At 52.1% G+C, this 23,314-nt stretch overlaps 1 protein-coding gene across 5 annotated transcripts in view; it reads right to left on the reverse strand.

Annotated features, from left to right (window-relative positions):
* Positions 1-1,117: 1,117 nt before the first annotated feature.
* The window catches only part of EGFL7 (EGF like domain multiple 7), a 30,202-nt gene continuing 8,005 nt past the window's right edge, over positions 1,118-23,314 (reverse strand). The window contains exons 1-9 of one of the 5 annotated variants that reach the window (XM_044993058.1): positions 22,089-22,219; positions 16,040-16,237; positions 13,247-13,369; positions 12,650-12,762; positions 10,670-10,765; positions 8,394-8,567; positions 4,470-4,534; positions 3,897-4,059; positions 1,118-1,288 (exon numbers count right to left, since the gene is read on the reverse strand). In XM_044993058.1, coding sequence (XP_044848993.1) covers positions 1,266-1,288; positions 3,897-4,059; positions 4,470-4,534; positions 8,394-8,567; positions 10,670-10,765; positions 12,650-12,762; positions 13,247-13,369; positions 16,040-16,119 — 837 coding nt within the window. In that variant the 5' untranslated portion in view covers positions 16,120-16,237; positions 22,089-22,219 and the 3' untranslated portion in view covers positions 1,118-1,265. Of the gene's footprint in view, positions 1,289-3,896; positions 4,060-4,469; positions 4,535-8,393; positions 8,568-10,669; positions 10,766-12,649; positions 12,763-13,246; positions 13,370-16,039; positions 16,238-18,894; positions 19,033-19,470; positions 19,619-21,688; positions 21,793-22,088; positions 22,220-23,314 lie in introns of those variants that run through there. The other 4 variants (XM_044993059.1, XM_044993056.1, XM_044993057.1 and 1 more) reach the window with 4 other exon arrangements.

Here is a 23,314-nt window from a genome sequence, read left to right on the forward strand (position 1 = left end):
CAGCCCGCCTCTGCTCCAGCAGGAAGTGTGGCCTTCAGCTCCCATGTCATGACATAGGGTAGAATAACGCCCCAAAACAACTGGATTTCACTAGGGCTCCTTCATGACTCCACATCTTGACCAACCAATGACAAGCCCATACCCGGGAGCGGTACAGGACATAACTTTAATACAAAAACTGCACCACCCTACACAGTGCTTGGCTAATAGACCTCAAGTCTCTGGCTGTTTACAGGTAGGAAAGCATTGTACCATAGACTCACTAGTTCTCTAGAAACATTAGGATCCTTCCTCTAGCAGCCTTAAGCTAACCATGCAAAGAGGCATGAGCACTGCAGGCTTTGCCCACAGCAACCTGGCAATGTGCATCTGTTCCTACTTTAAATACAGCTGTTCTGCCACTCCTAGTTCCAGTCTGAGCCAAGCCTGGCTTAACCGGCAAAACTAGCTGGTTATCTCGTCACATAGACAAGCAAGTGGGCCAGGCTTCAGGGTGTAAATGAAGCCAATTTTTAAGAAGCAAAGGGATTATCTCTCTCCTCTTCCCACCCCTTCTAGCATTTCAAATGGAGAATGTATACTAGTTCCCTCTGGGGACAGGCTTTAGTGACCAGATTTGACTTGGTCAATTTTGAATCTGTTTGAATTTCAGGCATGTGTAAAAAGGAGTTGGTGGGAAAAGCCTAGGAGCAGAATCCAGCCCTCCTGTTTCCTCCCTGCTCTAATAGTGAAGCAATGTGAGGTTAGGCAAAACTTTCCCCTGGGTGTTAGCAAGAGCAAAGTCTCGCTGTATAGTTCTCTAAGAACGTAGGCTTGTAAGCTAAACAAGCTGCTGCTTGCACAGCTCATCTCATGCTGCTGTACCACACGATTAATTGTTGGCCCAGGATTTCACCTCGCTTACAGTCAAACAAATTAAGCACCACATGGTTTTGCTTCTAACAAGTCTCTTGTATAGCACTGGCTGATGCTGTGCCAGCTGGCCAAGTGCTTGGAAGAAAGTGTTATAACCCTGAGCATCTCATACAACTTTGCCATCAGGGCAAAACCTAAGTCCAATTTAAAATCAGTCTCCAAGCAGCTTAATTCTTAGAAAAACACACTAGGGCCCTTCGTATCAAAATAAGCTCTTTATGGCTCCATCCCACGTCGTGCGGAAGGCATCGTGGCCTCTTTCGGCAGGCTGGGTCAAGGGGTGCTGAGATAGGAAATCCAGGGTTACCAATTCACTCTGCTCCCACCGTGAAGTGCTGCTCCTCTCGTTATTAGCGTTCATTCTTACATGAACCTGAAATCAGACCATTCCAGAGCTAGTGTTAGTCAGGGCCAGTCTTGGTGCCAGTGGTTTTTGTACTAGTATAACTGCCTGGGTGTGACTGGACTTTTATTTTTTAAATTGGCTGAGCTTGTGACCCTTTACATGCAATCTGAGGGTGTTTGGCTGTAAAAGGGGTAACTTTTGACCAGCACAGCTGATCAAGTCCCAGATTTCAGGGAAGATCCTAGGTATTTATGGGTAGAACCCTTACACAGTCAGTCTGGGAATGAATTTTAAACCCAAACTACTTATAACATCAAATGCGAAACTATTAAACCATAGCCCAAAAAAACCCCTCCAAACCACCTAAAACCCTCCAGCTTCAACTAACATTAAGGGCCTTGTAAAAAGCAACAGAGTCCTGCGGCACCTTATAGACTAACAGGTGTATTGGAGCATGAGCTTTCCTGGGTGAATCCCCACGTCATCAGACCCACGAAAGCTCATGCTCCTATACGTCTGTTAGTCTTTAAGGTGCCACAGGACACTCTGCTGCTTTTTACAGATCCAGACTAACGCAGGGTCATCAAGCTATGATAGGCCTGATTCTAAACCACGAACAGCTACATTTTTCTAGCTGTGGCTGCTGATTGCTCACCATGTAGACAGCCAAGTACCCCGTACATAGAGCAGTGCAGAAGCAAAACTGTGCCTGCAACTGAAGCCTTTAGACACCCCTTTTTTAAAAACTGGAGTCTGGCTGAGGATGGAGGGAAGGGAATTCCAGCTACCTTTCTAAGCCCTGTGCAGTGGCAGGATTTGCACTATCAATACTATTTAATTTAGTGTGACAGGTCTTAGTTCCCATCTTTAATTTTTCAACGTTCTTGTTTTAAAAGGGGGGGTGGGAATCCATCTGGCAGGATGTGGCCTGGCACAAATTAGTTAAAGTTGTGAACTTTAAGCAACATCATAAGGTAAGGTGGAAATATTCCAGTTCACAGCTCCACATTCCGGTATTGTACTGGTGATAAGGATGTGTCCTTAAAAGACAGTGAGCCTGTTTCAAAAAATGTCACTACAGAGCAGCCCCTGTAACGTTTCCCCTCCCACCACCACCACCCACACATATATGGTGGGTTTTTTTTAAAGCAAATAACGTAAAAAGTTTTACCCCTTTATAACAGGACCCAGCTGAAAATTGACTTTGTCTTGTAGGGCCTGTGTTCTTTCGCACATAAGCAACTATATTGGAACTAGGTAGACTGTAGGACGTTTAGAGGCAGGGTAGCTAATCAGGAATTAAGCTGTATTGTTGCTGCACACCAATTCCTGAGTGGACAAATGAGTGGGTTTCTCAGCAAGTTTGATCAAAAGCATTTAAAGGAAAACAAAAGGCTTTCAAATGCAAAAGTTGTAAGTGGCTGGCAAATTGCATACTAAAACAAAGCACTTCAAAATTGTAATGGAGAATAAAACCTCATACTATCCCAAGGAGCAGTGCTCCACTAACGGCTCTGTACTTTGAAACTAATGCAGCTGTGTGAAAACACAAACCTCTACAAGGCTGTATGCTGAAATTAACAGCAAACATTATGTTGATACTTATTTCACCAAGCTGGGTTAATTTCCATGACCCACACATTAGCTAGATAACTACAGCTGATGGGAACATCTTGGTGGGAAACTAAGCCCCATGCCTGGTCTTTATTCAGCTAGTTATACTTTTTTCAGAAGCGAAGGTTTTCATCAAATGCTTTGAACAAAAGTTGTGGTGCAATTTTGCCTTTTCTAAACAGCACTGATTTGCTGCACTGCAGGAAAAAAATGGCTTGTAGAATTCTAGGAGCAACTTTCCCCAATATTCCCTGTACTCATGATTTGGACTAGTTCTGTACTCACCAAACTCACGTGGACTGTTAACTTTTGTATTGAGTTTCACTAAGGATTGAGTTCTGACACTGCCCCCACAAACCCTAGACTCTGAGGCAGTTTCTGATGTAGCTGCTTATGGCCCTGAACAGCAGTGGCATGAAAAGGAGCTGAGATAATATGTATCCTCGCCACTGCCCAAAACTGTGATCTCCATGCAGCTGTTTATTATCTTTGGATGCTGCGTGAAGGGATCAGATTCAGCACAAACAGCTCTGAAATGAAACTCCGGCTGTTTGCGACCATCTTTTATTAATTACAAGCTGATGGTTTTGGAGTTGGCAGAGAAGTAGATTAACTGGGGTATAGACAAAACCGATCCAGTTGGTCTGCACGTGTGTGGTATGTCTGCCGTTCTACTGCTTAGATCTGCTTTACAAGAGGGAAGCAATCTGGCATTTGTACTTTAAATGGCCTGTTTTTTGTGCATTCTAATGGGTAAATCAGAGCACGTCACTGTTCCACCTGCTCCCCTCAAGTGAGGGACGTGGCTCTTTGAAGTGTAACCCTAACGCAGTGGTAGTACTGGGATTAGAATTAAGCAGCAGGACCGTGTCTGCCTTACAGAGCCGGTGTCTATGGCAGTGTCATTGTAATAGCAAATGGTGCAGGGGGAGAAGAGAACACACTGGTACAACGTCTAGCAATAACCAGAATCGAGGCCCTTCTCCTGGCTGAGCACTGCCCAACTACCCTCGTTACTTACATGTCTCCAGTCGCTCCTCCAGGAAGGAGATCTGCTCACTCAGGGACTCGATTCTATCCAGCTGCCGCAGGGAGTAGAACAGCTGGCTGATGGGGTCTGTGCTGACGTCATCTGCTGCCGATGGCATGAGGTTATGGAATGGAGCCAACAATAATTGGAGTTTCTTTTGAGAGAGGAGAGGAGCTGTTAGTTTCCATCCCTCTCTATTACACTATCAGACCACCCAGCGTGACCTGCCGCCAGCTGATACGGCCGGCTCAGCCATCTCCCAGGCTGGCAGAGCTGGTTAGGGGTAGTTGATTAGTGCTTACAGGGCTCCTGGGGGGGAGAATTGTCACAGCGTTTGCTGCAATCAGTGGCCAATGCAGAGGGCAATGCTGATGCCAGAAACCAAGACTAGATTAGGTGGCAAAATTAAAAATAGAGCAGGCGAAGGGCAAAAATTCCAGATGTGAACAGCTGTGCCATGAGTCACTGGAGCCAAATACTCTGACTCTGAATTAAAAGCACATCGAAAAAAGGCTGAAGTACAAGCGCCTGCATCTCTGTCTGCACTCGCTGGCGAGAGCTCACCTGCTCCAGCACTTCCACCCGGCTCCGGAGGCCTTGCATTTCTTCCTTCATTTCACTGGAGGCGCCTGCCATGAGCAAAACACCACAGGAATTAATAAAATTCCTTAATGTGAACTGTATCAGAGGGGTAGCCGGGTTAGTCTGGAGCTGTAAAAAGCGACAGAGTCCTGGGGCACCTTATAGGCTAACAGACGTATTGGAGCCTGAGCTTTCGTGGGTGACATGCATCTGACGAAGTGGATATTCACCCACAAAAGCTCAGGCTCCAATACGTCTGTTAGCCTATAAGGTGCCCCAGGACGCTGTCGCTTTTTAAAGTGAACTGTCATCCTCAAAACCGGGCTGTGACGGCGGACACCTCTCAGGTGCAAAAAAACCCAGGAGCCCCCTAACAGGGTGGAGTTGGCGGTGTGTACTGAGCCCCCGGGCGGATTTCCCAGCCAGCCTGGGAAAACCTGGCCAGGTGCCACTGCCAACCCTCGGGGGAGCAGCAGCCAAAGGGTTAACCCGGAGGTCTGCCTGACAGCGAGGGAATGAGCTGGCTGTTCTCTGCTACCCTACATGCCACACGCTGACATGCTTGTTGAGACCAGGGGTCTCCCTTAGCGGTTCATTGAGCAGCTGCAGGAATGAAAACAAGCGACAGCTCAGGCGTCCCCCCTATCAGTCTATGTACTAGCTAGAAATCCCTGCTGAGAGTTTACCAGCAGCCCCCCACTCCCTCAACTAATCCAGGAACTAGGGAAAGGGGCTTGCGCACTAATGACCAGCCAGGACACCAGTGGCTGATTGAAAACACACAGCTGCCCTCAGCTGAGCCACTGAGGAGCGCCAGTGACTGACCCCTGTGAGCTAATTAATCTGCCCTTATTCCAGTGGTCCCCAACCCTTTTGTGACCAGTAGCACATTCATGTTTTCAGAAGAGTGGGGTGGGCACCAACAATTTTTCAAGGCTTATTTTGTATTTGTACATGAAATAATACAAAAAAACCATATTTAATATTACATAATATAGGAATCCAGCGCGAAGAGAGAAGCCGGAGAAAAGCCCCAAGGACAGAGAACACCGGTGCCCGCAGCCCTGGAGTACTCTGTCCCCAGCCGGCGCGGGGCCCCAGATTCTCTCCCCTGCTGGGCACTAGGCGGGCCCCACACCGGCCGGGAACAGGGAACACCGCGCCCGCCGCCTGAGTTCTCTGTCCCCGGCAGGTCCCCTGCTGGGCACTAGGGGGGCGCACATAAATGCCCCGGCGGGCACCACGTTGGGGCCCACTGCCTTAGTCTGAAAGCCTTCTGCCCTGGGACGTGAAGAGCTCTGCACCATGTGTTCGCAGAGCCTCGGCTTTCGGGATTCTTACTTCTGGAAGGGCTTAGCTGTGGGGTGGGCTGCAAGGCAAGGTCTCAGTGCCTTCTGCATGCTTGGCCCCTCGACGCGCCTGAAAGTGGGTTTCTTGTACAGGGGACCGGGGGGAACCTACTCTCATCTTATGACTTCTCTGGGGTTGTGCAGTTGGGTTGTGCAAAGGGTTGGCCCTTTGATTATTATTTTTTTCCAGAGATTCACCAGTCTGGATCGTCCACCTGCTGAGGATCTGGCCTAAACCAGGCAACCAAGCTACTAATATAGTCAAGCAATGCCGGTTCTTACTGAAGAACGTGGTCTTTGCAGTGCAGCAAAGCACAAGGCATAGGAACACAGAAAGCTGGCCAAGCCCCAGCCTCTGACCCTAATCCTGATGGGCACATTACCCCACAAACTACAACCAGCCTTTGCTCTTCAGGCTGAGACCAGTTCACCTTTTCCCCTCACAGGGTAGCACAGCCTGGGTCCAAAATGTGTGTGTGTTTGGGGGTGGGAGGGGAATTACCTTTGTTCTGAACAGGAACGAGATGAATGTTTAGAATTATTGTCTGGCTGTAACTAAGCTAGCCCTGGAGTAACCTCCTGTGTTTCCACCAAAGGGTATTAAGAGATGGCTGTCAGCCACTGCCACTTTTCCTTGGAGATGCTCAGGTGCCAAAGAGATTTCAGAAGTGATTTGTTTTCATTCCTTGGCTTTGGCAGGATTTCAAAGGGCAGTTTGGGGTCTGCGCTCCACAGGGCCCCAGAGCTGCACTCCTCCAGCAAAGCAGGCATGGTCTGACACCCGGCACACAACAGTGGGCTGCAGCCAGGTGCCGTTAGCAAGGGGAGGCCTCATTACCCCGGCTAGCAATCGTCCTTGTGCAGGGCTCTGCTTTCACTTAATGAGCTCGCTGGAGCCTTCTCCCCGTCCGCAAAGCCCAAACAACTGGCCACTGATGGTCTGCTGAAGGGAGCAGGTGTTGCTAGGCTGGGCTGTGGTATATGCACGGTGTGTCCTACCCTTCCCTGGGCTTGGATGACAGCAACACCGGGGTTGGCTCCACCATGGAGGCGAACCGGCATAGCTCCACTGACTTCAGTGGGGCTGCATTGACCCACGCGAAGAGGAAAATGGCACCTGCACCCTGCCTAGAGCACCGCCCTCCGCGCTGCTGCTGTCCTCAGGCCCGGGCAGCTGGCGTAGCAAAGAATTTGCTCAAGAGGGCGGGACTCTGTCCCATTCAGCCCTCTGCCTCCTGCATGGCTCTAGAGAGAAACCGGGGCAGGGGGTGGAACTGTGCACCTCGTACCACGGCAGAGTCAGTGAGAAATAAGGCTACGGTGTTGTCACGGAGCTCACGGCAGCCACAGATTCCGTGACTTCTTCGGCTTCAGCACCCCTGCCCTGCAGCTGGGACCCGGCCCACGCGCTCCCCTGCCCCGGAGCTGGAACTGGGCGTGTGGGCCCCTGCCCCACGGCTTCCACCGGGGGCTGCAACTGGGGCCGTGTTCCCCGTCCTGCAGCTTCTACCAGGGACCAGGGCCGTGCGCCCCCCTCGCGGCTTCCCAGGGCCGTTACACCCCCCCTCCCGCCCCGTGGCTGTGCGCCTGTGGCTGGACGTGGGACTGTGTGCCCCTGCCCCCCCCCCCCCGGCTGCCACCAGCTCCAGAGCCAGGGCTGTGCGCCCCTCCCCCCACATGGCTACCCCCATGGCTGCCGCCGCTGGATCCAGGGCTGTGCGCCCCCCCCACACACACACAGGGCAGTGGGGCTTAGACTATCAGCCCCCCCCTCCCCATCCCCCAAGACTCCAGCTGCCATTCCTCCCCCTACCTAGCCCTGTCCCCTGGTTATTTTTAGTAAAGTCACAAACAGGTCACGGGCGCCCGTGCATTTTTGTTTACTGCCCGTGACCCATGCGTCACTTTTACTAAAAATAACCATGACAGACTCTTAGCCGTATTGCGAAACATGCTGCAACAGCCCAGGAGGAGATTGCAGGGATGGCCCCGACACGGGAAAGGGGCTTGGGGGAGGAGAAAGCAGAGGGGGCAGGCCGTGGGGATCACGTCCATGGCCGTACATGCCGGCGCAGCCCTTCCGCCCGCTGTCTGTCGCCAGGGCTGGCCGCAGCGCATTATTACTCACGGTACGAGTTTGAAGTGTCACAGCGCGTACCAAAAGTAATAATGGGCCGGCACCAGCGTCGCTGCCACGCCCGTCCTCGCGGCTCTGGAGTCACGCGCAGAGAAACGATGACGTTGGGCTCACCCAGTTGTCTCCCCGCTGGCCACTGTGTCTCCGGCCCGGCCAGTCGCTGGCTTCCAAAGCCCCTAACGTCCTGCCAGCTGGGGGGGGTCTGGCCCAGTAATCAGTTAAACCTCACAGCAACCCATTATCCCCATTTTACAGCCAAGCCACAGAGTCACACGTCAGAATGGAACCCAGGAATCCTGGCCCCCAGACCCCCTGCTCCAGCGCCTCGAGCCCCCTACTGCCTTGCACCCTTTGGGGCAGGCTCTGCAATTACCATTCAGCAACATGCCCCAGGACTAGCTCCAGCCCATGCTGTGCTACCTGAGCGGTTGAGGGCAGGGGAGGCCTCCGTCTCAGTGGGTGGGTCCGAAGCCTGGCATGACTTCCCATCGGCAGAGAGCCTTTGCCCAGCCCGACAGGCACAGCCGTAGCTCCCAGGCGTGTTGGCACAATGCTGGCTGCAGCCGTGGCTCGGGCCAGCGCATTCATCCACGTCTGAAAGCAGAGGGGTAAAGTCACAGGGGCTCGGGCCGGGGGCGGGCCATCAGGGAGCAGCCCTTGTGAAGCCAGGGTTAGCACAGAGCGCGGAAGATTGACACCACCAAGCCAGACATGGGCCCCCTCACCAAGAGCATATCTGGGACAGCTAGGACGGGAGAGCCGTCAGCCACCCCTTGTGGGACAGCTTAACGCAGGCCCCAAGCTGGAGAGACCTGTGCTGTGATGGCAGGCTGGATTAGAGAGAACCCCACAGCGTCTGGCCGTACCCAGCTGCCCGAGTAAAGAATCTCCTTTGCTGTCAATGCAGCCAGCTCGGGTCTTGCTTCTAGCAGGAGCTAAACTTCATGGCCGTGATTCGTCACTGTTACTCCTGTTTAGGGTACCAGACAGCAAGTGTGAAAAATCGGGATGGGGATGGGGGGGTAATAGGCGCCTATATAAAAAAAAAGACCCAAAAATCGGGACTGGCCCTATAAAATCGGGACATCTGGTCACCCTACTCCTGTTTTACGCCACTGATGCTACACCAGGTAAAACGGGAGGAGCCACGTGACGCATCAGGCCCAGGACGTCTAGAAAGGGCAAAAACAAAGCCCCTGATCTGAATGCTTCCTATTTCTGGGGCTGGAGCCAAACGCTCCCTGATTGGGTGAGCGCTATGCGGGGGGCGTGTGTGTGTGTGTGTGTGTGTGTGTGTGTGTGTGTGTGTGTGTGTGTGTGTGTGTGTGTGTGTGTGTGTGTGTGTGTGTGTGTGTGTGTGTGTGTGTGTGTGTGTGTGTGTGTGTGTGTGTGTGTAGCCACACGCACCAGCCCATCCCCGGTGAGGTGCTATCAGCCTTTCGAGTGTGTGTGTGTAAAGCCCAACCACCTCGCCTCGCACAGCGGGGTATTAACGCCACGCCCACAAAGTGACATGCACGACAGCCTCCTGTGCCTGAGTGAGTCTGTCCTAGGCACCAGGAAAACCTCTTCAGCCCTCTGAGCTGGGCCTGGGATCCAAGCTGTCACTACAGCCTGCCCGTGAGTCGTGCCTACGCCAGTGTTTCAACCCCACACACATGCACTGGGATCACAAATGCGCCAGCTCCTCAGCTGGTGGAAATCAGCGCTGCTTCACCGGCCTCCAGAGAGCTGATTTATACCCGTCGGCATCTGCCTCCAACCACGTACTGGACTTACTGGGCTCTGCGTTAGCCTGGGACAGGTTTTACACCATTCGAATCCATAGTTACTCCTGGAGAGCCCCAGAAAGGCTGCGACAGGCCTGAATGGCTGGGTTGGGCTGGGCAGACCTATGCATGCTCCCCAGGGGTGTAACATGAAGCCCCCAAAATGAGGCCGTTGGCTGGCTCTGGCCCACCACCTGCCTGCTGCTCGGTGGGAGCTGTGGGCATAAACAGCGCTCCCCACACCCCCACCCCTCCAGCCCTTGGCTGTCAGTGAGGAGGTCAGTGACCTGCCCCAAGCCACCCAGTGCCAGAGCCCAGCTCCGCGAGCCAGTCCCTCCCCGAGCGCTGCCCATGAACGACAATGCCCCGCCCCGGGAGGGCAGCCCTTGTTCCACAGGACGGGGCTCACCGACCAGCAAGCAGGGAGGCTCTTTTGCACAAGCACCTGCCCTGACCACTGGTGAAGGCACAAGGGCAAGGGCAGCACGAAGATGGCCCATTACACGCGTTGGGTGCAAAGCTGACGCCCTGCGGAGGCAGCGCCCACGTATCTCAGGGGCTGACCCAGAGCATGGAATGGAGGCACCACGCAGCTGGTCTCACGGGTTGGGTAAACGCGCTGGGTCCCTGTAAAGACTCGCTGACAGCTAACAGAGCATGGAGTTACTCGCTCAGCCCACGGGCCTGGCACTCTGCCGGTGCACGGCTCACGTTCACGCCCTGCTGAGAACCAACAGAGGAAACCATTCGGCCTGGGTGCGCTTCATGGTGCCACTGGCCTATCCAGGAGATTGTTGTCAGCTACTGCACATCATCTTCTTCAGGTCACCTGCTTTATCCCGCCATCCCCCACCCCGCTCCCATCGCCCCGGCAAAGGGAAGCCCAGGGGAGACACTGAAATACAAAACGGGAACCAGAGCTGTTACCTGTCTGGCAGGATTTCCCCATCCATCCTGGGGGGCAGGTGCATCTGTCTGGGGCTGAACAGCTCCCGCCGTTTTGACAAGGCAACCTGCAAATGGCTGTAAAGCAATAACACACGGTCACAATGTTTTCGAGGCAAAAGTCTGGGCCTCCCGCCACACGCAGACGCGCACGTGCTCCCACCATTGCAGATTCCTGTTGTCGGGGAGATTTTTATTACACATGCAGGCGCCTTCTGAGCGCCTGTCCAGGCCTTTGTGCCAAGCACAGCTACAGAATGTTCCTGGCCGCCAGCAGAATTCGGGCGAACGTTAAAGGGGAGCGAAAACGTGGGGCCGGAGCCTCAGCTGGTGTCAATGCCCATAGCTCCATTAATGTCAGCGTAGCGCGGCCCCTTGCCACCAGCCGAGGACCCCACCCCGGGAATGCAACAGCCTCCATGACTCAGCTCTGTGTTACGCTCAGCATGTGGCACTCCCAGTGAGGCTGACGGGCGCTCTGCGTGAGACAAGCGGTAGAATACCCCCCAGTGACTCACAGAGGGCAAAGGCTGTGAACGCCTCGCTCCCATGGGCCAGCAACGAGACGACGTGTGCAAACAGCTGATCCCAGTGGAAGTAAGAGGTTCACAATCTGGCCCAGAGTTCATCAGAGATCCCTGAGCAGATCAGAAAGGAGGATTCGGCACCAGAAACTCAGCATTTTCAAGTATCAGAGGGGTAGCCGTGTTAGTCTGGTTCTGTAAAAGCAGCAAAGAATCCTGTGGCACCTTATAGACTAACATACGTTTTGCAGCATGAGCTTTCGTGGGTGAATACGAAAGCATCCGAAGAAGTGGGTATTCACCCACGAAAGCTCAGGATTCTTTGCTGCCTCAGCATTTTCATACAGCCTTCTAGTAACTCTGGGAGCTCATCAAATGAAGCAACAGATCTAGGATGGTGTCTTGAATGGCCCTGAGCTGATGCCTGGAAAGCCTCTCCACTGGTGTTCGCTAGCGCAATAAACACTTTCATTTGTAACTTAACCCATTTCAGTCCTGGAAAGAGGAAGACGTCCTCAGAGTCTGTGTAGGGCGTAGGAGGGGTGTAGAGGGGGACGGCAGCAGCTCTCAATCAGCGACAGGCTCTGGGAAGCGTTAGTATATTGCAGTCTGGTTTGAGCTGGTAAGAGATTAGCCTCTGATGGGCTTGGCATTCCTTTTGTGCTGCACATCACTAGTTCCCCCTAAAAGCAGAGCTGTGCCATTACTGCTGATTTATGCGGCAAGGGTTTACTAATTTCTCCTCTGGTATAAGCCAAGCTAATAAAGCGACATACGCAAGGCAAGCAAAGCCAGGCTATAAATGAATGGCTAATTGAAACTGATTTGTTCTCACAGGCGGGTGCTGGAAGGATAAGTGCCGGCTTAGTACAAGAGAGAATTACACGAATTTCAGACAGATCTGGTAACAAGGGCAGTGGCTTTTGAGGCACACAGAGGTCGTGATCAGAGAGGTGCTGAGAGCCCTTTGCCGGGTGTTAACAACCCCTGTCTGCGCTGTATTTCCTTCTCTCCAGCATTCTGCACTAGGAGAGCCCCTCCCACCAGCAGGATGCTAATACTTTTCATTCAGCGATCTCAAAGCACAAAGCTTTTTGCCAACGTGGGCGTAGTAATTACAATCCCTGTGTTACGGATGGGTGCGCTGAGACGCCACGAGGGTGTGATTTGCCCAGAGCCCCTGCCAAAGTCAGGAACAGAATCCCTATCTCTTGACTCCCAGGTCAGTGCTCAAGCCAGGCGGCAGCTGTCTCTCTCAAGGCTATGGGACTGATTCTGCTCTCGTTTACACCAGGGTAGATCAGGCAGAACGCCACCGCTGTCAATGAAAAAAGACTGGTATAAAACAAAGTGGAAGGGGAGCAGGACCAAGGCGCCAAAGGGGAGAGGCTGCAATCTCATCACAATCCATATTCTTCTCTCTCTGGCACTCATTTACCTTTGCTGCATCCGACTGCGTGGCCGTTTGCCCGTCTCCATCCAGGGCAGCACATATAGATGGGCTGGGAAAATCTCCTGTAGGCCAGGCGATAGGCAACCTTGTATGTGGTTCTGCGATAAGGTTCAGGAAAGTGTTAGGGACTGAGCCTGTACGGGGTGCGGAAAGAGCCGACTGCTTCGCCCTGGGGAGAGCCACCATCCTTCCCCCACCGAGCTCCTAGGGTTGGGGAGTAAACCAGCTCATCCCTTTGCCGCTTACTTCCCCTGTTGTGCCAGCCTGCCTCTGCCCACTCCCTATCCCTCCCTGCCCACATGCTCCCAGGAGTAGGGGCCATGCCCACACCAAGTATGGCTGTCTCTCCCAACAGGGGAATGGGGGAATGGTCTTCCTCCCTGCAGTGTGCAGGGTGATCGCTCCTTGTACACCTCTGAACAAACCCTTTGCTAAGCACCCCAGGGAGATGCTGTGTCTCTGGGCGAATCCTCAGCTTCCCCGGACACTGTAATCAAACCCTGGAGCGGACGGGCTATTCCAGATGCCATCTGTCTGCAGCAATGGCGCCCGTCATTCCCTGAAGCAGGCTGCTCTCCTCACCTGTACGTACTGCAGAGCCGGTGTCCCTGGCACGTTGTGAGGTAGGGCTGGTAGACAGGCTGCACGTGGGACTCCACATACGACGCGGCTCTGTTCTGCATCTCTGCAGAGCACACCCTGCGGCTAGACAAAAGGCATCGTGTCTCACTCGAAGCGAAAGCGGCAGGCATAGAGCAACGGGGATCAGGCCCGGAATGCAGGTAAGGAATGTGATGTGAAAACCCCTCCATGGGGCAAACGCAGCTCCAGTGCAAGAGGATGCAACGCCACTGCCTTCTGTGCAACTGTGCCCTCTTACTCCATGGCTGCATTTGGCCTATGGGGGACCTGATTCCCAGCTAGCGTCAATGGCCCCATGCCTCCAATGGAACTGTGCCAAGTTCCACTAGCAGAGACTCTGGCCACAAACCTCACAGAGGGTCGGTTAAGATGCAATTGCTAAGGCTCCCTTACTTCCGGGATGCTGGGTGGCTGTCATGCAAAGTCCCCGAACAGAGTCCTCCGAAGGCTGCTGTAAAATTACTGTGCAAAGGCGAGGAATCCAAATCCATTAGTGGGGGAATCATTTCCCCCTGAACAGCAGATTAAAGGGGACATGTCAACGCGGTAAGAAAAATCATTTGCTTTTTAGCTGGCCTTTGATTTGTTTTTGCTCCGAGACTGTGGCAGCACTGAAAGACAACACCTAGGCAATGACCAAAAATCCACCGCAAGGACCAGATTCTGCTCAGTGGGGTAAAATCCCTTCCACTGAAGTAGCTCTAAAGTAGCTCTGGATCTCCCCACCCCGCCCACCCGCAAAGTAAAAGTTTCACAAAATTCACATCCAAAGCGTTCTTGGTTAAAGATTTTTGCACCGTTTTGCCTTTTGCCAGCTTGAGAAGTTCTGTTCAGCTGGATGTTGTGTGACACCGATCTTAGGCGCTGGAGTAGAAGCCCATTAAGAAACCCGATTAGTTGTGTCAGCTTCCAAGACAAATTAGAAACTTGAACTAAAGTGCTGAAAATTAACACTGACATCAGATGCCTTCCATTAACTTAGGATAACTCATTTCACCCTGCTGGATTAATGGTATGAAAGAGGCAGTTTTGCTGACATTATTATATAGATCTATCTACTCTGGGTGTGTGTATATATATATCAGCAGCCAGCTGGGGGTGTGTGTGTGTGTGAGTGTGAGAGAGAGAGATTCAGCTTGTGTGTGTGTGAGAGAGAGAGAGAGAGAGAGAGATTCAGTGTGTGTGTGTGTGAGAGAGAGAGAGCAAGAGAGAGCGAGAGATTCAGCTTGTGTGTGAGAGAGAGAGAGAGAGAGATTCAGTGTGTGTGTGTGTGAGAGAGAGAGAGCAAGAGAGAGAGAGAGATTCAGCTTGTGTGTGTGTGTGTGTGTGTGTGTGTGTGAGAGAGAGAGAGAGAGAGAGATTCAGCTTGTGTGTGTGAGAGAGAGAGAGAGATTCAGCTTGTGTGTGTGTGTGAGAGAGAGAGAGAGAGAGATTCAGCTTGTGGTGGTGGTGTGTGTGTGTGTGTGTGTGTGTGTGTGTGTGTGTGTGTGTGTGTGTGTGTGAGAGAGAGAGAGAGAGAGAGATTCAGCTTGTGGTGTGTGTGTGTGTGTGTGTGTGTGTGTGTGTGTGTGTGTGTGTGTGTGTGTGTGTGTGTGTGTGTGAGAGAGAGAGAGAGAGATTCAGTGTGTGTGTGAGAGAGAGAGAGAGAGAGAGAGATTCCGCTTGTAGACTTCAGGACTGCAAAAGATTCAATACTGTAGTAAGGGCTGGGCCACTCTGTAAAACCAAACAAGATAGGTCAGAACTACAAACCTGGGTCCAGAGATCACTATTTCCAAAGTTAGTGGGAAATGAGTTTACTGGGGCGGGAGGGGGAGAAGTCAAATCCAGACTTCCCTAAATTTTAACATGACAGTCAAAGGGGAAGTTTTGCTTTGGAGCTGGGATGCTGTTTTGACCCATTACAGAGCTGAGAGCTCGTTGCCCAGCTTATATCCAAATCTGAATTTCCCCCCAGTTCAAAGTGTGTTTGGATCAAACCCATCTCTAAGAACAATAATAATAGCAGTTATGCATGATCAGATAGGGGTCATCAAATCCCATGCTTCAGGGCACAAATTGATTGACACTGTGGTCAGGAAGGAATTGTTCCATCATCTACAGCATTGCCGATTTAGGGGTGTGAGATTTTGCCATAGTCTGATGCATCTCATATTGGCTGCTACTAGTGGCAAAATACTGAACGTGGTGAACAGTCATTTGTGTGTGTGTGTGCATATACACATGTGTACGGGGGGGCGCATCTGGAGTGTGTCCGTGTATGTGGGTGGGTGTGTTGGTTGTGGGTGTGCAGTTATGCTTGAGGGAGGGGGTATGCATGCAGGGATGTGCACTAAAGACACAATAAGAAATCATGAGCAGCGTACGCTCTATTTAGCTTTTTGACTCCCCAAGTCAACTGGCAAAGATACTCTCTGTGCGTGTGCTGCATGGAACTAGCCTGATACACTTGAATGTATTTGGGTGGCTTTCTGCTTTACAGACGCAGCAAACAAATAGCACAAAAGCTTGCCAAGACCTACACTACCCCAGGAAGAATCTGCAAGGTTGTCTCTTGCCTGGCCCCACACCTCGAAAGCCGCTCATCCACGTGCAGCAGACTTCTGAATGTGGCCTTTCATGTCTCCTTGAGCCTAGCCTCCACAATCAATCCTTACTGTGGCTTGCGGAGAAGCCCAGCGGGATGCCTGCGGCAAGCCAGACTTCTGAAGGATGGACAAAGAAGAGGCTTACCCTGACCGGGCAAAACGCTCAGCGCTGGTCACACCAAGGATTAAGACAAATCCCGTGAGGAGGCAGCTGATTCTCTGCATTTCCTGCCCTCTGCCGGCTCTTTCTTTCCTGCTGTGCGATATTGTGTGGCATGAAGGGGTGTCGCTCTTTGATGGGAAGCACTGGCTCTTACTGCATGTGTCTCTTCAGTGGGGAACCCTGGAACCAAAAGAATAATGACCTTACCATGCCGCGTCCTTTCTGGGACGGTGACATTCCAATGGCCCCCTTTGGGCCTATTGAAAAAGGAGCGCAGGGGAGCAAGGTGTGGTGCTGCTTTCACGCTAAGCGACTGGGCATTTCCCTGCTGTGCACGAGCAAAGCAATGCGGGATATGCTCTTACAATAACGCAGCGGGACCGAAGTAGGTTTTAAAAGTGCAGTGGCAACAACAATAATTTCATGGTGACATTTCTGGCTTGGGACTCAGGAGATTTGGGTTCAATTCCCGGCTCAGCCAAAATCTCTCTGTGTGACCTGGGGCAAATTACGTAAGTCAGTGGTTCTCAAAGCCGGTCCGCCGCTTGTTCAGGGAAAGCCCCTGGCGGGCCGGGCCGGGCCGGTGTGTTTACCTGCCCCGTCCACAGGTTTGGCCGAGCGTGGCTCCCACGGGCTGCGGTTCGCCGCTCCAGGCCAATGGGGGCTGCGGGAAGGGCAGCCAGCACATCCCTCGGCCCATGCCGCTTCCTGCAGCCCCCATTGGCCTGGAGCGGCGAATCAGCCAGTGGGAACCGCCATCGGCCAAACCTGTGAACGCGGCAGGTAAACACACTGGCCCGGCCCGCCAGGGGTTTTCCCTAAACAAGCAGCGGACCAGCTTTGAGAACCACAGACTTAAGTTCTTAGGTGCCCCGTCTGGCAATGAGGATAATAATAGTTCCTTTGTCTCGTAAGACCCTAAGCATTTTGGGGCAGGGACTGGCATTTCTCATTTGTCTGTACAGCATCTGGCACAGCCTCATTATTACTGCACAATTGGTGATATTAGGATAGCAGTGCCAATGATGGGTTTTAAAATAAACCAACGTCACTAATGCCAGCCACCCACTGCTCATGAGTCACCCTACAGTGACAGTGGAGCATGTGCAGCCCAGCCCTCACAAGCGAGTCGCCCTGTAATAACAAACCAGTATGTCTGGCCAACCCTACAATAACAAAGCACCCGTGCAACCTGCAGCTCTCAAGTCACTCTATACAACCCAGCATGCACAACAGCCTTCCGATACCAAACCATTGTGCATGTACCAGCAAGGATAAGAAAAGAAGGGAACAGAGCTGAGCCTAAAGGGTGTTCCCTGTAAAAGTGCTTAAAAAAAATTAGAGAGGGTCATTGTTATTTCGCATCTGAGTCACATTAAATACTTCTGGGTCAAATCTTCTGTTGGCATAAATACCCACATCACACCAATGAAGCCAGTGGAGTTATGCTGATTTACACCCTCTGAAGATCTGGCCCCACAAGTTTAAGATTTTCTTTTTCCAGGAATAGAGTAAATGGCTTGTTGAGCTGAAATATGCCACTAGTGCCAGACAGGGAGGCCAGTACAAAGGTCTGCAATATATATGGCATCATAAAGCCGCATGTTTCTCGCCAAAGGAAATAGTGAAATCGGGTCTCCTTCCCTCTTAAACACAAGGGTCCTCTCCAGTGCTTTAGAAGGCTGGATGCTTTCTCTGCAAAGCCAATACTAACCAAGTTGGGAATAAAGAGGCATTGATTCTGCTAGCAGAGGCAAATATACGAGGCAGAGTTCTAGCGGGTCAATAATGACATCTAATATAAACAATCCATTGACCTCCAGGTGATGGAAGTTAAAGGGAGAAAAAACCAAATCAAATACATGACAATGAAAGAGGGTTCGCCTTTCTGACTGCACCCTCTGAAACAAACCACTTTTATTGGGAGACACAAGCTTAATAAGAAACGACCCCATGGAAATGGCGAATTATCACACTGATATAGCAAAAAGCTTGTAAAAGGGGAAATCAAGGCTGGAAATAGAATTGGAATGGTCCAGGCTCGTGTCATGGCATTTCTTCAGACGAATTTCCAGCTTTCCAGATCTCCAGCTGGTGTCAAGTGCTATAGCTCCACTGAAACCCAGTGCAACACCAGCTGAGCGTCCGGTTCAAAGCAGAGGCACAAACCAACTCCTCATGAATTGGATCCTATGTCCGGGGGTACCATGGAAGAGGTCAGAAGCAGCGAGGAAGGTTTGGAGCAGAGGGGGAAGCGAGATTCAGAACAGAGGAGGAAGAGCTATAGAAAAGATAACACAGGCCCTCGCTCCAAACGCTCTTGCTCAAGGAGCAGCTGGATTAGCTCAGCTACAGCCAATGAGGGGACTCATATTAGCAGGCAGGTTGTATCCCTGAAGAGGACAAGTGCAGTGATGCCCAGGCACTGGATTGGGCTCCTGGAGAATCTGACGGAAACAGCCCACAGAAGCAATTGAGAAAGAGACGGTTGGCTTGAAGCTGGTTAAAATCCTGAGCTCAGTTTCACCCCTGACGCTCTATGGACTAGATCCATACATTTGAAGTCACCTGGCCCCAAAAAGCACAGCAGACTCCATCAGAAGGCTGACGAGCAAACCTCCCTCTTCTTGTAAAGGCACAGAGGCTGCCATCGCATCACCCTATTTTGTCTGATTAATCCTAAATAGTTTGTATTTCGGATCACTGATACTCTGGGCTGCCTCCCATGCACCCCCTTGTGGCCAGGGGCGAGCTGTGCAGTGCCCTGCCTCTATTTTCCCCTTCTTCAGGGTTCCTTAAACAACCAACTGTCCAAAGAAAATGAAAACACTCCCCACCTGGGAGCTCCGTGTATGTATTCACTCCTTAAACACACTCTGACCCAACCCCAGTACAATTCAATGCCTTCCCAACAGCTGCTTCTTCAAGCCAGCTGCAGCTCCTTCGGCTTCTGGTTCCCAAGGAATCCCCACACCTCACTGCAACCACCTGCTGCTCTTTATAGGGAATGACTTGATCCCACTCAGGTGGGGCTCATCCTGTATTCAGGGCTGGCCTATCCCCAGGCTCTCCAGCCCATGGGGCAAGCCACCCCGTTACTGGTGCCAAATCACCGCCCCTTTTGGGTGGGGGGAAGGGAAGAGGCAAAAAATCTTTTCCACCCTGGGTGACAAACACCAGCTCAGATGCTGCACAGACCTTGCGCTGGCTGTCTACACCGAATTTCACCCTCTGGTTAGTTATTTGTGGTGCCGGCCTCCACAAGAAATCAAGCTTCGGTTCATTTACAGAAATAAGAACGTCAACAACCAATGGAAAGGAAAGAAAACTCTTTTGCACACCTCAACGCACATGGAGGCATCTTAGAACATCTTGGGTGGTCTGATGACCCTCCTAATTCCCTCCGACCTCACCTCAGCTAGAGTACGGTGCAAATTCTCAGTGAAATCATAATCCTCCGTCCCAATGGTATTTCTTCAATGAGACTGAATTCCACGTTCTAAATCAAACCCTCAAGATCATCTCAGACCTTCGACCAAACTCCACTGACAGAGGTAGGAGTTTTGCCTGCATGGGGATGGCAAAGGATTAGAGGCCTGGGTCCCGAAGGACAATTTGTTTTGTTCTGTTTTTAAAAATCAAAGAGTCTAAAACAGAATTGTTTCCCCCCCCACACACACCCGTCAGAATGTATCTCCACCTCCATGTGTGTTAAAATCAGGGTTGTTCCGTGTCAGATAAAGATCCGATCTTGATCAAATTAGAGCTGTTCCACACGTGTTTAATGCACATAGGAAGCCAGGACCCCCGAGAGCTGCAGAAAACGCCTAATGCTTCTTTGTCAAATTGTAATTTAGCGTTGTCTTTTCTCTGATCTCTTTTCTAAAATGACTGGCAGCGGTAACAATGCTTCTTCTGTTGATGTACCAGAAAAATCTTTGTGTGATAAGAACAAAAAAAAAACAAAAAACCAACGCAATACAAGTGTGTCTCAAGTTTTATAATGTAAAATATGTTGTTGCTCTGTTCATACAAAGCTACTGTATGTAGCGCTATGCTCCTGAAATGCTAGGAGGCATCAAAGCCTTGTAATATGAGCATCTGTCGCCAAATATGATTCCAGTGGTTGCATCTGACTTCTATCCAAAACTATATGCTAAAATTCTGGCCCTCAGAGCTGTTGCCTAAACTACTGCGGGACCCAACAGAAAACATTATCACATGTTGTGTGTCAACTCTGCTACTATCTCCAGCAATGTAGCTGAAACCCAAGCACCAGCTACAGTCTATTATTGAATCATTGTGTCGGGGGCTATTTTCTAAGTGGCGCAAAAGGATTCAGCTCTGCAGCTCCCATTCACCTCCGGGAGTGAAAACGTTCCTGACGGATCCATTCTGACATTCATCATGTGGGACTTCTGGGGGTCATGTTCCCATCACGAGAGTGCCCCGATTCTACCCGGGGATGAGTAACTCAAACTCTTCTGGACCTGAGCAAGGGACAGAGCAACTTTCTCAGGGACCCACCCGCAAACTACTCACAGCAATTCTTCCTCCAGACTGCCAGGATGGGCGCTGGGGTTCATTAGTATTCCACAGGCAGCTGTGGTAGGATGCTGTGTAGCTGAAATGTCATATTCACTAAGCATATTATGACTAGATCCTGCAATCAGTGGTGCTAAAGATTAGATAGATAGACAACAATTTCAGATGAGCCCAGCTCAGATCCAAACTTTGCCAAACTTTGGGGTGTCTGGTTAAGAGTTTGAATGGATCTTTTTTTAAAATTAACCATTTTTTTTTAAATAGAGATGAATCCAAAGTCTGCCCTTGTGGCGTACAGGGAAGATGTGTCTCCTTCTGCACGCGCAATGGGACTCTGCTAAGATTGTCAACCCTGAAGGTCAATCACCCACTTAAGACAACTTTCAACAACCATCGACTTCCTGAACCACAGAGTTGCCCGTGTCGTGTCTCTCGCCGCCTCCCCTCCTCTGGGCACTGCAGTCTCAGAGCCGCTAGAGGGGGCCCTTTCCTAAGGGTCAAACAGACCCCGGGAGCCATTCTGAGCTCCCCTGCAAAAGACCAGCCAGGTGTTGCAGCCAGGGGTGGGCGCGCGCTGCTGTCCCAGTAACCCAGGGGAACCCTGCTGGGGGGAACCCCATGTCACGGGGCTACACCGGGCCAGGCCACGCCGCCAGCTCCGCTGTCAGTTTCTTTCCGACTGATCCAGCCACCGCGCGCCTGGGCTGACCGGGTGCAGCGGCATCTGGGATGCTGCTACCTTGCATCTCCGCAAACTCCCCACCTGGCCCCGTAGGATCGCCCCTTTCGGGGCTGAGCCTGCAGCTTTGGGAACCGCTCCCGCAGAAGCGCGCCAGGTTTTGCAAATAACCCAGTGCATCCATCTCCCCCCCCCCCCCCCACCGCCACTGCAAGGAGGGCCCCCCCCCCCCCCCCCACATACAGACCCAGCGACAGCGCCTGCAAAGGAATCCGACTTGCAAAGCTGGGGGGAGGGTGGGGACCTCAACGCACGTGAGTCCAAACTTTCCAGCCCCCTGGTCCGAGCGGTTTGCAAAGCCGGGGTCCAGCCATGAAGTTACAAGCTCCGATTTCCAGCCTACTTACTTGTCCTGCCGGTCCTAGGAAGGGGGATTTGCAGAGAGCGGGAGACCTCCCCGGAGCTCGCCTGCCCCGCAGTAGCGGCGCACACGCAGGAGCTCCTGCCCCCAGCTTTTGCCTCCTTGATGGAGCAGCCAGCGGTGTGTAGCCCCTTTGCATTTCCTCCCCGCCCCGCTCCATTGCCGCGTCCCTCTCTCAGTCCAATGAGCTCATGGGAAGGATCAGAGCCGAGCCCTGCACCGCGGGACTGAAACCCACAAAGCAGCTCAGGGGACCGAGGAAACACGCAACCTGCGGCTGGAAACACCCCCACCGGGGAGGGCACCTGCAGCGCCCCCCCCCCCCCGAGAGGGGGAAATCCTCCCTGGCCCTTGCACCTGCGCCTGACATTCACCTCCGGGCTCACCTCTGGGTCCGGAATCCGGATCGTGTCCTGGGGTGACTGCTCACCCATTGCACCGGGGCGGGGCCGTGCAAAGAGGAGCAGCGCGAAGGGGGATCCCAGCGGGGTGCCCCGTGGTACCCTGAACCGGTTTCTAACCCACCCCCCCCCCCTTCCCAGGAAAGCAACGCGCGCTCCGATCCAGCCAGCGCCCCCCAGCTGCGGATTGCCCGCGGGTGGCGACTGAGTCTGAGTTCTAGGCTAGTGACTCCTCTGTCAACGCTCAGCCTGGCGAGGGTCCCTTCAGTGCAGCTGCCAGTGCACCCAGCCGCCCCCCAAAGACACGGGTCATGTGGCTCAAGGATTCGCTCTCTAGGCTACCATTAGCCAAACCCAAACTGCTCACCTGCCTGTCGGGCTCGCTGGGGGCGCCAAGCCAATCCCCCATCTCAAACCCAACTGCAATTTGAAAGCTCTTGGGGTTAGTTTTTCCCCACTTCTGTTTCTTTGGGTGCTGAAATTGCTCTCCCTCCACACCACCATCCAACCAGCCCAAGCCGCCTGCTTTGTAGACTGCGAGAAGAGCTCATTCCACCGTGGGGTGGGGGGTTTGGTTTAACATGTGCCCAGCAGAATGAAAAACTAAACCATCTGAACCTTAACAGCGCAGATGTTTTCCACATTTGTTTTAAATGCACTTTAGAGCAATTTTTACCCCCTACTTCATGGAAATAGTGGGGCGGGGTGGTTTTGTTTGTTTTGTTTTGTGTGGTGAGCGGGGGTTAATTCTGCCTTTTATTTCCAAGTGGTCCCAGTCATTGTGATTAAAGGGTTGGGCGTTTTTTTTTCAGTCTAACTTGCAAACTCTCTTTCCAGACGTTTATAACTCAGTTCAATGTAGGCTGAGACTCAATACACAAGGAGTTAGCTCAGAAGCCAATTTGTTTCTCTTTGCAAAACTTTAGAAAACTCCTTCTAGTGGTTTTTGAGCTACGCAAGAGCAGCAGTGAAGGTCTGGATATCCCAGGTGCATGACTGAGGAATGATATTATTTATCGGAGCATCTTGTACGCTAACAATGAGTTACGGTGAATTTGAATTCTTGTCTGTGAGTCAGTGAAATATCCTTCAGAACTCTCCAAGTTAGCAAAACATCGAAGGGTGTGTCTACAGGGCAGCCACGATGGCAGCACGCGGTGCTGCAACTGGGCCACTGTAGTGCCATAGTGTAGGGAGGGGTTTTTCCACTT

The sequence above is a fragment of the Mauremys mutica genome, chromosome 18 (assembly GCF_020497125.1).
Source record: "Mauremys mutica isolate MM-2020 ecotype Southern chromosome 18, ASM2049712v1, whole genome shotgun sequence".
NCBI classification, from domain to species: domain Eukaryota; kingdom Metazoa; phylum Chordata; order Testudines; family Geoemydidae; genus Mauremys; species Mauremys mutica.